Here is a 14,788-nt window from a genome sequence, read left to right as displayed (position 1 = left end):
ATTAGAAAATTGGAAATTTCTATAGAGGTATCATATCTAAGACTAAGGAGGAAGATGCTTTGAAAATAGAAGAGAAACCAGTTAGTTTGTCATGGAGGACTTGAGGTAGGAAAAGAATGTGTTGATCTGGTTTTTTTTTCTTTTTGTGTCCTTATTTGTCTTTTCATATGAGATAAACTCAATCGGAGGGGCGGCTGTGTGGTGGCTTCGTTCTCCAGAACGCGACGTGGTCATGTCGGGGCAGTACAGCGCTGGCTTGGGTCGTTCTCCTCACGAGCGAGAGGCGGACAGCAGGAGGCGGCTTCGTTTGGTGGTGCAAGGACGAGATCTGAGGGGATCAGATCAGATCGGGGAGTTTCGAGTTGGTCTGTTTTGCTTGGAGTCGTCCGGTGGAGAGGGGTGGCTAGGTGCGACGGTGATGCCTGCTGGCGTGTTGAGGAGGACGGAAGGATGGATGAGCGGCCTGAGTTTGCTCGGTGTGGCGGGTTGTTCGCCGGTGGTCGGACGGTCTGGCCTCGATTTGCGGGACGGGGTCGAGTTCCTTGCAATCAGCGTCTCTCTTTGATTGGGCTAAGTGGGTTTTGGGTCTGGGCTTGGGATCTGGGCCCAAATTCCCTTTATTTTCTGTTTTATTGCTTTTTGTTATTACTAGTTAATTGTGGCTATATGCCGGCAATAAGTCCCTGCTATTTTAGGGTAGGGCGACGTGGGCGTTGTCCCAGTATGCACACTCAGTGTGCCTTGTCTGGCCTAGCGAGGCGGCGAGCTATTTGCTTGATCAAATGGACGCAACCTCCTAGTGGCAGGATGAAACAGAGTGCCGCCAGATTTTTTTCCGTGCGGCAACATAGTGGGAAAGCTGTGTTATTTGTAATGATGCTTCTTCGTTATAGAGTTATCTTTCCGGTATGTCACCGCTATGTCAAAGAAAATAGAGTAGCCATTCGTGCACTCTTTGCTAATTGGTTCTTGTTAGAATACATAGATTTTGTGGAGACTCCTGCTGTTATTTCTGGATATTCTCTTTATGCTTATTGTAATATGGGGTTTATGGTCTACGTCCCCCCTTGTATTCTGCAGTTTCATTAATCAAGGCTTGAGGGCAGCCGCACCAGCCCTTTTATCAAAAAAAAAAAAAATGAGATAACAAAATCAGGTAACAATTAAAAAAAATGGAGGTACAAATAGTAAATTTAGAGGTCTGAATAGACCCTCCCTTCACAGAACAAAATACAACTTCACCTATTATCTACTACTAATTGTATTAAAACCCTACACACCATACTTACTGGCAGACAAAATAAATTGATGGGAGGCTTTTACAAACGATATAAAATGTCTAATTTTATTATATTTTTTTATAAGAGGATTTACTAACAAAAATTTTGTTTGCATTCGTATTCCTTTTTTGTTTTATTTTCTTATAAAAGGTTTTGCCAACGAAACATTCTCAAAGATGTGTTTTTTTTTTTTCTCTTTTAATCTAATTTTCTTATGGGAGGTTCTCCTGAAGATTAATTCGTCGTCGGCAACTCATTACTCATGTCCTTTTTATGAGAGGCTTTAGTGCTTTAGCGACCATTTATTTTTATTTTTATTTTATTTTATAGGAGGCTATCTCGACAAATTATTGGTTGGAAAATGTGTCTTTTTTGGGAGGATATTGTTGACGATTACACGAGGAACTCAACCAAAAAACTTGGATTTAAATCAAGGAAGTTCGTACAGTGTAAACAGCAGCTAACAACTAGAATCCAAGACTATGGCCGAAGCTCTAGGAATTAAGCCATTTCAAGGTTGAGGCCGTGGCCGTGATACTTTCAACCACACCCATCAAGCTGCTGCTAGGGAGAGCTCAGCAAGGGAATTGCCTATAGTCCTATGGAAGTGTTTGTACATATAGAGTTCCTAGTCTCAGTCTTATACTAATATAGAGCTCCTTGACCATGAGCACTAGCTAGAATTCATTCTACACACTTTACTTCTGCAAATTTTTTCGGTGTTTGCCTGGGCATATAGTATCGGAATCAACAATCATAGTATTCAAATTGTAGCCTTATGCTAATGCGGTCATTGTAATTGCATTGATATAAATGGCAAGGACCGCCAGCAGAAACTAGCTACTGTAATGATCAAACAGATCGAGCAACCTTAAGGGTCCTACTTAACTTTCAATCTCGAGCATCACCACAAAGTTTAATTTTCATAATTACCCTCACTACAGGCCTTGAAGACTGTAAAAGCAAGAAAAATATTGCAGAGATGACAAAGTGAACAATCAAGCGGACAAGTGATCACATTGTGTGGGTTTAATGATGATTAAGAATTTAAGATTCTTTTTACTCAAAAAAGGCTGAGCAACATTGTTTTGGCATCAATGATTTGAAAATGATGACTGGTGGGAGTATAAAAACCAGATCAGACACACATTCTTACATATTACGATGATAGGCTCTGAACTAGAACTGCAGGTTTTAAGTAGAAAATGCCCGAGAATATGAATGTGCAATCCTAATTCATAATCCGGCAACATAACATGCTAGAGTGACTAGCAAAAGACCATTACGTACTCTACAAAGAACTAAAGAGACTGAAGTAAACGTCCTATAAATTAAAAGTCCTTAACATGACATAAATATTAGATCGTTAGTAATGTGACCGCTCTGTGTATGATGACTATGATCACTAGTCCGAGCATTAGGCTTTCTTGCTCGCCCTGTTTCGCTTACAAGATAGTTGCTAATAGACTATCTGTATCCATTGTAGATCATCTGTATACATTCAAAAACCACAATTTTTCACTCAAGACCGCTCTTTTTCCACCAGTGTCTTGATTAATGTCTAACTTAAAAAGAATCTAGAGCCTTTTGTTAAAATGGGAAATCCAATTGTATCAAGTTATCTACCACTCAAATTTGCAATAACAATTTCCTTTCTCTGCTTTGTTGTAATGATCAGATCGATGTAATACTTAATAGGTAGAAATTGTTATTGCGCGCTTCTCAAAATACAACAACTCAACTTATCTAATATAGGTTGCATAGAACCTTACATAGTGAAAATTCAAATGCTTCCACAAGTTATACTAACAGCAATGGCCACAAAGTTTTAATCGCAATTCAGTAACTCAGTATACATCCTCTCATTCAATGAGTTTTTGTTAAACTGTTGTGGCTACTTTATCTTCAGTTGCTTCTGAATCTGGTTGTGGAAGAGGATCCTTACTTTTACCCCAGAGGACCATATACAGGCCAATTACTATAACCATTGCTCCCATTACCCTGCGTACAAAATCAAAAGCAATATCTCTGTTACTCCTTTGAACTAATAACTCAAAGATATTCCAAATACTGCAATTAGTAAGATTTAAAGAGAGATGCAAACCTTCCCAAGTACAGTATTTCGGACAAGGCGATGGAGCTCAAAATGGCTACAATGACCATGCTTAGGGGATTAAATGCAGTCACAAAAACAGGTCCTCTTTCCTTCATTACCATCCCCTGAATATAATAAGTCACTCCAGAACATATTACTCCCTGCAATACCAAAAAAAATCCAGTCCTTAAATACACTTGCATGTGATATACATATATAGCCCTTAAATACTGCAACTCATAACCAGAAAACTTGCTTAGAAATTAAGAACTTCTTACACCGTAAACAGCAGCTAACAACTTAGAATCCAAGTGTATGGCCCAAGCTGCAGGGTTATGCCACTCAAAAGCTAGAGCTGCCACGGTACCTTCCAACGCACCCATCAAACATATCCAAGCTGTTAGGGAGAGCTCAGCAGGGTATACTTTTAGAGTAATTGCCTACAAAAACATCGATTAGTGCTTAAATCATTACAAGATCATTAAGTCTCTAAAAGATATATAGAGGAAGGACATATATAAGTACACATAAAAAAAAGATTGGGCCGGGGTGTTAATTAAGTACTTGAAGAATGAAGAAACTAGCCCAGCAGAAACATCCAGTTGTAATCATGAGAGCACCCTTTATGGGATCTTGGCTATCTGTGGAACTTGTAGATTGATGATGGCTACTGCTTCTTGTCCATGGAAGAGTCAACATGGGTCCATTGACTAGAGTCATAAGCATAGCTCCTCCCACAGTCACTATGGTCCCCAATATCTTTGCCTGGCTGTGAAGTCTTCTAATATCAACCATCTCAAGCCTACAAAAAAGTAAACCAGTACTCGAATTGAGTCACTAATTCCACACATTTGTAGAATATATAGTAAGAATAAATGAATGAATAGAGATCAATACCTGAAAATCCAAGCCATTATGAATGCAAAGGCAGGAAGAACATTGCACATGGCAGTTGTAAATGTTGCTGTTGTCAGCTTCATCCCAGTATAGAACAAGTTCCCGTCGATTACAGGCCTGATAGTAACCAGAAAGACAACTTGATTAGTACTTAATTAGATTCAAAAAAAAAAAAAAAAAAAGGAAATAGCAATATAAACAGAAGCTTACTCTAATAGGCCGAGTAACACAATCTTGACAAAGACTGAAAGGCTCATCTTTGGCCTTATTTTCCTGCATGATCATTGTCTCATTGGATTAGTGTTTCCTTCTTATCATCTCAACAGGTCAAATGCGAAGTAAAAAATTATAAGACATATAGAAAGAGAAATTAAGGAGGGAGAGAAGAAATAATGATTATATATATATACCTATCAAAGAAAAGGGCAAAAGGAGTTATAAAAACAAAGGCAACAGCATGCCTATAGACAACTAATACATGTTGGCTCATCCCTTGGTTTAGAGCAAACTTTGTAATTATGGACATTCCTGCTAACCCAAATTGCATCAGAATCACAGCCACAAATGGCTTTGCTTGAGTGAGCATCCGAGAAACTGACTCCTTAGGCATACTTAACTATTGTTCTAATTACTCTATAACACTTGCTTAGTTTCACTGTTTAGATATATCTGGATATTGTGAAAAAGATATCTAGCTACTGATGATGTGAAAAATGAATGAGGACCTGTGCGCACTACTTATAGGCATAGTGAGCTTGTAAAGTAAGTAGCAATCTTGGATATTCTAGGGACTCCACTAGCCACTAAGTAAGTGAAGAGCCAGCTGAAATTCCAATCCACAAAGAAAGAACCCATTGCACCAAATGAAGCATCAAAACCGAAAGTATTTTTCCGGATCAATATCAACTATTATGAGCTAATATGATTCACATCTGACTAGGAGTAAAGTCACTGCACAGAGCCAATATGTCAACTTTCCAAATGGTAGCTTGAATTCCATTACATCATGTGTGTGTGTGTGTATACATATATGAAGAAAAAAAGAGTTTCAGTAAATTAAAGGAGAAGGAAAACTTTTGTTTTTTGTATTTTTCGTATTTTACTTTGACAACTTCTGTTTTGTTCATGCACAATTTTGTTATGCACATTACGGAGCTAAGTAATCATTGAATAAAACTACATGGATCATCCTTTCCATGGTCCATTTTGTACATTTTGGGAAAGATAAGTAACCCAAGGGAAACAATTACTTTCATTTAGAAACAAAGGAGATTTTTGAATACACATGTATAGATTGCAAAATCTTATATTTGCTTTTAGTAGTAGTCCTTTAATTCTGATTATGTATATACATTCACATAAAATTTGAGGCGATGAATTGCTGCTTTGGTTACCCTGTGATACACGAGTCTACCTAGAACATGTAGTGTGGATGATGTATGTACCCGGCCTGCTTAGAATCAGAGCATATTTGATACCATCTGTTAATATGGTCATGGGATTCCTTTTTCCATCTACTGGCTATATCCTCCATAATTGCCCTTTCAAAAAAAAAAATTGTTAATTAATTACCCTTCTCTACTTTAATCTAGAGCCACTAATTCTTTGGACAAGGTCTAACTGTTTGCAATCAGTGGAATTTCTCCTTTTTAACTGAGATAATGGGATTTTGAGTTCAATTATTTAAAAAGGAGAAATTCCACTGATTGCAAACAGTTAGACCTTGTCCAAAGAATTAGTGGCTCTAGATTAAAGTAGAGAAGGGTAATTAATTAACAAATTTTTTTTTTTGAAAGGGAACTATTTTTTCTTATGTTTATGCTAATTAATTATCTAAAAATGCCGTCCATCTCAGCCTTCCACGTTCGAATTTTTCGTGTTCGTTTGGATCAATATATAATTCAGTATGTAGGCTACCGAACTAATTGTCAGTTATTAGGAACCATTGTAATGGTACATGAACCAATGTCTCATTGCACACAGGTAAGTTATATTGGAAATTCTCGAGTGCGTTTCGATTATCGTGCTTTATAAAATTAGCTAATCCATGTCATGCTGCATATTAGATCTTGCTCTAATTTTGATTAGCTTACTTTTAAATTTTAATTAATTCCTAATTGAGAAACTAATCTAGTTTCTGAAGCAAACCTTTCATGGTTTTGATAGCTCACAGTTTACGAATCTGGCTAATTGTGATTTTTGGAAAACACCTGGAAGTACATTCATCTTTGTCGGATTAGGAAACCCTTAAAGGTTGCTTTTGCCCTATATAATGTATATGCGATTCTTGCTATGGAATCTTAGCCTTCTTCCCAAAAAGATGGAGAGAAATATTTAAGGGTAGTGAACTAGTGTACGTAGTGTGCATCTAATTTAATTTAGAGAGAATTCCACAAATGATCACTCAACTATGACTTTTTTTTTTTTTTTTCAGGAAGCGGTGTAAGAGCTAACTCAGTGCTCTTACCCGAATTTATTAAAAATCAAGTAAAAAAAGAAACATAGCAAGGGGGGCTAGACCAAACCTTGCCGAGAGAGAATACAAAATTACAAAGTGCAGAAGATACAAAAAAACCATTGAGAAGCGAGGGACTAGGCCAAGACCACTTCCAAAACAAACATAATACGTACTAAAAGACAAAAGAAAGAGACACTGCTTATCTTTTCTGTTTTTTCCATCCATAAAAACAAATCAACCCTTTCACTATGAAAAACGATAATTTGGAAAACCCAAATAATCAGCTTGTAGAAGCCTGTGGAGCTCACTAGGAGGATTATCATACCAAGTAAACGTTGCATTTGAGATTCCCATATTTGCCATCTTGTCAGCTACAGCATTACCTTCTCTAAAAATATGACTACATCGAAAATTCATCTGGTGTACTTTAGAGAGACAATTGCCCCAACGAACTCTTAAATTCCATGGAGGAGAAAAGGACCTAGAAGAGAAGCAAGCTACCACACTAATAGAATCACTTTCCAACCATAAATGGAACCACCATCTAGCAAAGGCAATTTCAATAGCCAAGATAACAGCATAAAGTTCAGAATAGAAGGAAGAATTCCAGCCAAGGGATTGACAAAAACTCCCTAAAAAACCACCTGAGGCATCTCGAAACACACCCCCACAAGCTGTCGGGCCTGGATTGCCTTTCGCCAAGCCATCAGTGTTTACTTTGACCCAAGGAAAAATTGGCCATTTCCAAAAAACATGGTGAACTTTGGGAGCCTTATCGGTTTAGGAGCAACTCCAAGAGAAGACAATAATTGGGCATCCAGAACACCCTTATTGTGACCAGGAGAAAACAAACTAATTTGACGAATACATGCCAGAATAGAACAACACATATTAGAAAAGATAGGGGGACGATTATCAAACCTTAGCCTATTCCGAGCCTTCCATATTGCCATAAAAGTAAACATGCCAGCCGCTAGCCACAAATTAAAGAGCTGAGACGAGAAAGGCTTTCGACAATAGCTCACCCAAAAGTCCAACAGAGAGTCAAAAGAAGAAAAAGAAGTACCAAACTATGACTCATTCGACACTTTGGTTACTGAAGTTTCAAATATATCACTTTGGTCACTCAACTATTACACTGTCAATCACTTTAGTCACCCAAGGAGTATTTTTTTCTCACTTTAATCACTTCTTCCAATCATTCTAATATATATTTCTCAATTTTTCACAATTGGTTGGATGAAAATATTATTAATATTGACGCAAATAATTTTTTTTTAATGAAAAAAATTAACAAAGTGACTAAAGTGATTGACAATGTAATAGTTGAGTGACCAAAATGATATATTTGAAAGTTCAGTGACCAAAGTGTCGAATGAGTCATAGTTGAGTGACCATTTGTGTAATTTTCCCTTTAATTTAATTTGATACGCAAATTCTTTGTCAACTCCACTAGCTAGTGGTTGCCGGTTAAGAATGCAAGTATTGCACTATGTCTTATCGATACAGTTTTTCTGAGTCGTGCTTGCCATTATTATAACCTTCAAAATTAGAGGGTTATCAACATATAAAACGCATGGCGTACAATATTGACACGGCCAAATAGATACTTAATTTACTAATGAAGAGTTTCTAATGAAGGCTTATATATGATTGTGTTTTACTAATTAATATGATTGTAACCTGGGGAGCGAGGCCGCCTCCAGAATCCAGATCACCACACCAAAGGGACGGCAGGCACGATGGCTTGGAGCTGTTGTGAAAGAGAGAGCAGCCACCGAAACCGCACAGTGTTGTTGTTGTTTTCTATGATCATTTTATTTGAACTTTTCTTAATTTTAACATTTTAAGTTAAAGACAACATCAAATTCAAGCTCGACCACAACACAATCAAGATAATGCAAGAAGAGCATATATCTAGAAAAAAATATCAATCAAGCCGAGCCAAATTTGCGCTTAATAAAGCATAAGATGTAAATTCAATTTCCAAAAGAAAAAAAAAATAAGAGCAGAAGAAATGGATACCACTTAACTAGCTAGATATGTGGAATTTATGCACTTATTTTTTCTCTTTCAGTCTTTTGGTTTTTCATTTGGCCACAAATTAAAGACCTTGTTTGGATTGCTGGGCCCATATCAATCCATCTAAAGACTCCAAGAAAAGAGGAGAAGTTGGTAAATGGCTAGCCAGAATTTACGACAATGGTTCCAACCTGTCCAAGGGTAAGGAACTAATAGTTGCTTAATAGGTTTTCCTAGTATCAATTGTCTATGCCTGTAAGAATAGCTCTAGGAGTCTTGTGGAAGTACTTAGTTTTAGCGTACCACAATTGCGTGCTGTTAAGTTAGGTAGAATAGATTGCCTGCAAGGCGAGGTATTTTTATGTAGCATAGACTGCTCTGAGCAGAAATGTTTTATTGGAGTAGTCTTCTGTACTATTTTTAATCAATGAATTGGGGCATACTATTGGTATGTTCTATTTTCTCAAAAAAAAAAAAAAAAAAAAAAGGACCCTGTTTGAATTTTAAGTAGGCTTTCCTGTGGCCGACTCTTGAGCTGAACCGCTGAATAGGATTTGTATTACATTTTACTCCTAGGTACAGCTCATACGATTTAGACAGTTTCATATTTTCTCAGAGCATTCAACACTACTGGAGATTGGAATCCTAAGTTGGTTCTTAATTAGGGTGAACAAAACAAGATAATATCAAAGAAGGTCCTTAAAACATTATTTGTAGAATTCGAATTCTGAATCGACTCCAAAATTAATCAACATATATATTTGATTTCTTCCTAGCTCGAAACACTTTCCACAATGGGGAGAGACAACAGCAACAGCAACAGCATGAATTATGATCACAATACCGATCCTTTCGCTTAAAGAGCACGAGGGCCCACAAGAGGGCTAAAGGGCCAATAAAAGGGCCAAAGGGCTTGGAAAATGGTCAAATGTAGTCCTCTAGGTAGCCCAGGTCCAAATTGCTAGGACCACTACATGGAGAGAAAAACACAAGTTTATGGGAATGTGGCTGATGAATATATGGATGACGTAATGAAATTGGTTGGTAATTAGCTAATCAATGGTGTATAATTATCATCAACAATTGTCTAGGCTTTGGGTGGCTAGGATTTCATGACTGTTAAAAGATAACGGCTAGCTGATTTTTTTTTTTTTTACACTATATTTTTTTTTACACAATGATCAAAGAGTAGATTAACGAACGAATAATTTTAGTTTTTTCTATTATCTTATATAAGTAATTTCTAAAGTATTTTCAAATGATGAAGTTTTGTTGTTGTATATGGACTCATTGTATCCTATCATGCAATAGACTTTCAAAGAAATTCAGAGTTTGTATTTTTATTTTTCATGTATCCATCATGAGAGTTTAATGAATTGCTAAGTATGGTTATCAAACATGCATCAAGAATGTGTCTACATTAGTATGTGGTTATACAATAAACCTCATGTCACCGATCTCCCGTGGGCCTTTACTAATCAGATTTTTATTAACCGTAAAATGACACATAAATTTTCTGCGCTGCTAAAGGGCATGCCCTGTTTTCTTCCTTCTTTGATAGCGGGGCATTATGAGCAACGAACAACAAATCTCAAACTGAACTGGTTTGCATTGCATGCTACATTAGTAGGAAATTGGTTTTAATCGAACTGGATATGTTTCTGTGTCTCTAGGCGATTCAGGTTTTTAAGCACTCAACTTTTGTTTCTCTTTCTCAAAACGAAGTATGTTTTTCGGTGAACAATTGTACTAATTTTTCTTTCTTGGGGTTTACAGACAATCAAGAAGAATGTTTAAGCTCGATAATCCTGAAATTTGCGACCGGGTTTCAGACCATTACATGTACTCCGGAATCTTGGAGCGGAACATGGACACGCTTGAGGCCACATTTCATGAAGAGGGCACCGATCGTGATACTTTGGTGTCTCAACTTGACCGGCTGCTGGAAACCCACAAAGCATCTCGGAATAACATGGGTGGGCTACTCTGTTTTGGTTTTGGTCCCCCTCCTTTGTACTCTGTTTTCCTTTTCTTAATTTAAGAGGATAGGAAGGATCTCTTCCTCACCTATCCAAGCCTTAAAAAAAAAAAAAACATGGGTGGGCTACTGTTTCCGGATTGAATAATGGGTTGGATCAAAGTGGCACCAAAAGTGAAGCACCCGCAGGTGATCGTAAATTAGAAATCGAAAGGTTGGAAAAAAGGCTGCAGGGTTTGATGACTGGGCGAGAGATGAGTTTGATGCAGTTTTGAATCCATGGATACCGAATCGAAGGAGGGTGTGAAAGCACTGCAGGCAATGGTTGTTAGTCTTGGGAAGAGGATCTCCCTGAGTCTAGCTTGTTCCTGTTATGTTTATGGCGAAGATGTCAAAGACGGTAATCAGAGACAAGTTTCGAGTTTTTGAATTAGTGCAACACAGGCTGAACCAGTCGAGATATTCGGTGATGATGTGTGGTCTATATATAAGGGGATCATTGCTGTACTGCAAAAGGCAGACCAAGATTTGAACAAGAGGGATATAAAGAATGAGAATAGACGAATAGTAGTAACTGGTATGAATCCGAAGACAAAATTGATCAACTTCTTCGTCAATTTGGACTTCTGATTGCAGATATGGAGTCTATCCTGAGCTTTCCCATGCTGCCCGAAGAACCGGTATTGATGAGAAGCAGATTACCATCGCTGGAAAAAAAAAAAAAAAAAAAAAAAACTCATCCAGATGGAGGCAGAGCTGAATGAGATGGAAACCAAGGTGAATGAAATGAAAGAAAAATTCACCACTTCTTTTAGGACTGGGGATTCTGCAATGGATGCTTTTCAGGAGCTGACAATATAGAGTGTGGAATTAATTCAGACGATGGATGAATATATTGATTTGGAATGGCATGGTTGACGCTGCTCTAGTCGGTGGATCACTATGTTCTGCTAGTTTTTTACTATGCTCTGCTACTTGGGGTATAATTTTTCCGTTGTTACTGTTAATTAAGTTTTAGTCATGTTAGTTGCTTGTTCTAGTGATTTCTGGATCGATCGATAAGTAAGAGTAAGAAACTTATGAGCTACATTTTTGTTATATTTATTGCTTAATGACTATTTGATGGACATTGCTTGTTAAACTAAATGAATCAAGATTCTTTGATACTCTTTGAGGCTTAAGAATTAAGGTCATCATATCAGTGCTATCCACTTCATCACACCGGCATTGCATATCAGATCCACAACACTGAGGAACAAGGAAATATTGCATAATGCAATCTTCAGGTGGTTCCCTTATGGTGTTGCGGCATATGTATTTACTGAATATGAGCTTTTGTACATGGTATTTACTCAATGTTCTTCAGGTTGTATTTACTGAATCATGGAAACTTGTACATGCATCAATGCAGTAGTACTGATAATTAAACTAGCTTTAAGATAAATAAGGTACTTCTTGCCAGTGGCGGATCTAGGATTCAAAAATAGGGAGGCCTACATATTTTTTTTAGTACAATTATGCACAGGTGCGCGAATGCAAGAGTGGGGAGATGAGAATATGAGAGTTCAAGTGTTCAAAGATCGAATGTAGTCCGTAATTTAGGCATTTTTGTGAAGAAGATCGAAGAACAAGAAGAATGAGAATTTGTGATGGACAGAGAGAATGGGAGCGCCAGAGAGGAGTTTGACTTCGATAATTTGAGAGTTCGTATGGGCTTCGTTGAACAAACATACATATAAACAAAAAATATACATCATAAAAAAAATTTCAACCCAAAAGTTTGTTCTGAATATAAAGCCATGCATGGATAGGACGAAATAGCTAGCAAATAAACTCAAGCCCAATCTGCAAAGTTAACTCTATAAACTTGAACTGATTACTCGGCATTCGAATGAGGCCAAGCTCCTGGCCGAGATACTGAGATAGCACAACAATTGATAAAATGATCAGTATTGAAATCAATTAAACCCACAACAATTGAACAACAGAAAGAAGACCCACTGATCGACCTTAATAAGTTTTGAAATCAATTAAACCCACTTACCCACATCAATTAAACATTTAAACCCACATCAATTAAACATCAATTAAAGTATACACCTAATTTTTTTTTAAAGCCTGAAAATCTCGGACGGGTTCCAGCCCGCCCAAGCTACTACTTAGATCCGCCAGTGCTTCTTGCTGCAAATGTGTAGTCAGAGGAATAGTAAATGCTCGATCTTGAATTCTTGATGATGATACTGGTTCAGAAGTCTTTGAGTGAAATGAGTGCTGACACCGCAGGCCATGTCTTCTACATACTTTTGTTCATACAGATTTACCTCTATCACTCTATGTATGATTCATTGTGCTCCTTGTTTTCTATAATCGAGTACTTTCTCCTCCGAGGCAAAGCTGGTAGTTATAGTATACAGGTTAATCCTTCTGCACTTGCTCGTGTATGCTACCTGCTAGTGCAGCTTATATTTGTTTGGATGGTGCATTCATATGAACCATCAAGATATGTTGGTGAAGTCCAAATTCACAAGGAATTACTTATGCCAGCAATCTCAGAATTGTTATGCAGATGAGATATATCAGTGCTATAGTCCTTCTGTTGCCAATGATAGTAATGCATTTTCCTCATAACTCATACATGCAAACTTGAAGAGTAGCCAGAAGGGATCAACAACAGGACCATCTGCGCAATTATTGCCCAGAAGAGGCACCTGGCTTAGATTACTAGCATCAGGTGCAGTGATTTTAGTGGTGATCTCTGTTCATATCATTGCTCTTAAGGGAAGTAGGTTGCACCACCTTTCCTGTAAGATTAACATGAACCCATCAGACAATCTAGTATAGATGCCAGATGATGAGGAACCATGAAATCGATCTAGCATGACACAATAGTAGGGCTGTCAATTCCGACACGACCCGATAACACGACTCGAAACCCGCACGAAATAAAGCAGGTTGAACCCGCACGATTAAAAAGTAGGTTGGTCGTGGGTCAACCCGTCATGACCCATTTAATAAATGGGTCAGCCACGGGTTAACCCGCCAACACGAAGTGAACCCGTATAACCCGATTAGCTATACTTCTTCTTGAAATTTTAGACGTTGGGAGTATTTGATCATAGGATTAAACAATTTGAAATATTTTGCTTCATAATTATTGGATTTAATTATTTATGAATTATATATATTCTTCTTCTTGTGGAGTTTTTAGTAAATTTAATCAATTTATGTATTGTTTTAGTTAAATGGGTCGCATTGTTAACCCTTAAATAAGTCATTTTGTCCAACACGACATGACCTATTTATTAAATGAGTTAAGCGGGTTGGAAACGGGTAACCCGTTTAATAAATAGGTTGGGTTTGGGTTTAAATTTTTGACACGATTATTAAATGGGTTGGGTTTGGGTTTGTATCTTGCTACACGACAAATACCTTGACCCGACACGAACCCAACCCGACACGACCCATTGACAGCCCTACACAATAGTCACCAATAAGTACACTAGTTTGTTACATAAATGAGTTGAAAAAAGCCTGTGGAATTTCACTTTCACCCACATGACTACGAGCAACTCAAATTGGTAAAAGTGAAGTATTTATGGTTATGCCGAATTCCATGCACGGACCTGATATCTCTCTCCTGACCAAGCCCCATTTTCCATTACAATGTCATCCGCGAAAAACGCGGGCACCTTGCTAGTAATTATAACCTGGGGAGCAAGGCCGCCTCCAGATCACCACAACAAAAGGACAGCAGGCACGATGGCTTGGAGCAGTTGTGAAACAGAGAGCAGCGACCGAAGCGGCATAGTGTTGTTGTTTTTTCGAGTCATTTCATTCGAATTTTTCTTAATTTTAACATTTTTTAACACAGCATGAAATTCAAGCTCGACCCATATGAGACAAGCCGAGCACAAACTTAGGGAAAAAAAAATCAATCAAGTCAAGTTAAATTTGTACTTAGCTAGTAAAGCATAAAATGTAAAAGCAATTTCCAAAAAGAAAGAACAAAAAAACACATGTGAATTTTACTAAACTATTTTTTTTTTTTTTGGTCGATG

The 14,788-nt window shown here is 37.5% G+C and overlaps 1 protein-coding gene across 1 annotated transcript; it reads right to left on the bottom strand.

Moving 5' to 3' along the window:
• Positions 1 to 2,965: 2,965 nt before the first annotated feature.
• On the bottom strand, positions 2,966 to 4,927 carry LOC133718315 (WAT1-related protein At2g39510). The gene is made up of 7 exons (XM_062145127.1): positions 4,683 to 4,927; positions 4,483 to 4,545; positions 4,273 to 4,389; positions 3,940 to 4,177; positions 3,654 to 3,815; positions 3,385 to 3,536; positions 2,966 to 3,281 (listed from the first exon to the last, which is right to left on the bottom strand). Exons 1-7 carry the CDS (start codon positions 4,880 to 4,882, stop codon positions 3,161 to 3,163), a joined length of 1,053 nt encoding a protein of 350 aa, XP_062001111.1. The 5' UTR covers positions 4,883 to 4,927; the 3' UTR covers positions 2,966 to 3,160.
• Between the last annotated feature and the right edge of the window lie 9,861 nt (positions 4,928 to 14,788).

The sequence above is a fragment of the Rosa rugosa genome, chromosome 6 (assembly GCF_958449725.1).
Source record: "Rosa rugosa chromosome 6, drRosRugo1.1, whole genome shotgun sequence".
In the NCBI taxonomy this organism is placed as follows: domain Eukaryota; kingdom Viridiplantae; phylum Streptophyta; class Magnoliopsida; order Rosales; family Rosaceae; genus Rosa; species Rosa rugosa.
The sequence above is the reverse complement of the archived record's forward strand: the minus strand, read 5'-3'. Positions and strand labels throughout refer to the sequence as shown.

Coding starts and splice junctions, on each gene's coding strand:
- LOC133718315 (XM_062145127.1), bottom strand. CDS start 4,882: ATGCCTAAGGAGTCAGTTTCTCGGATGCTCACTCAAGCAAAGCCATTT. Junction 4,178..4,272: donor ATAATGGCTTGGATTTTCAG/GTATTGATCTCT, acceptor ACTTTTTTGTAG/GCTTGAGATGGTTGATATTA. Junction 3,282..3,384: donor GAAATACTGTACTTGGGAAG/GTTTGCATCTCT, acceptor TTTTGTACGCAG/GGTAATGGGAGCAATGGTTA.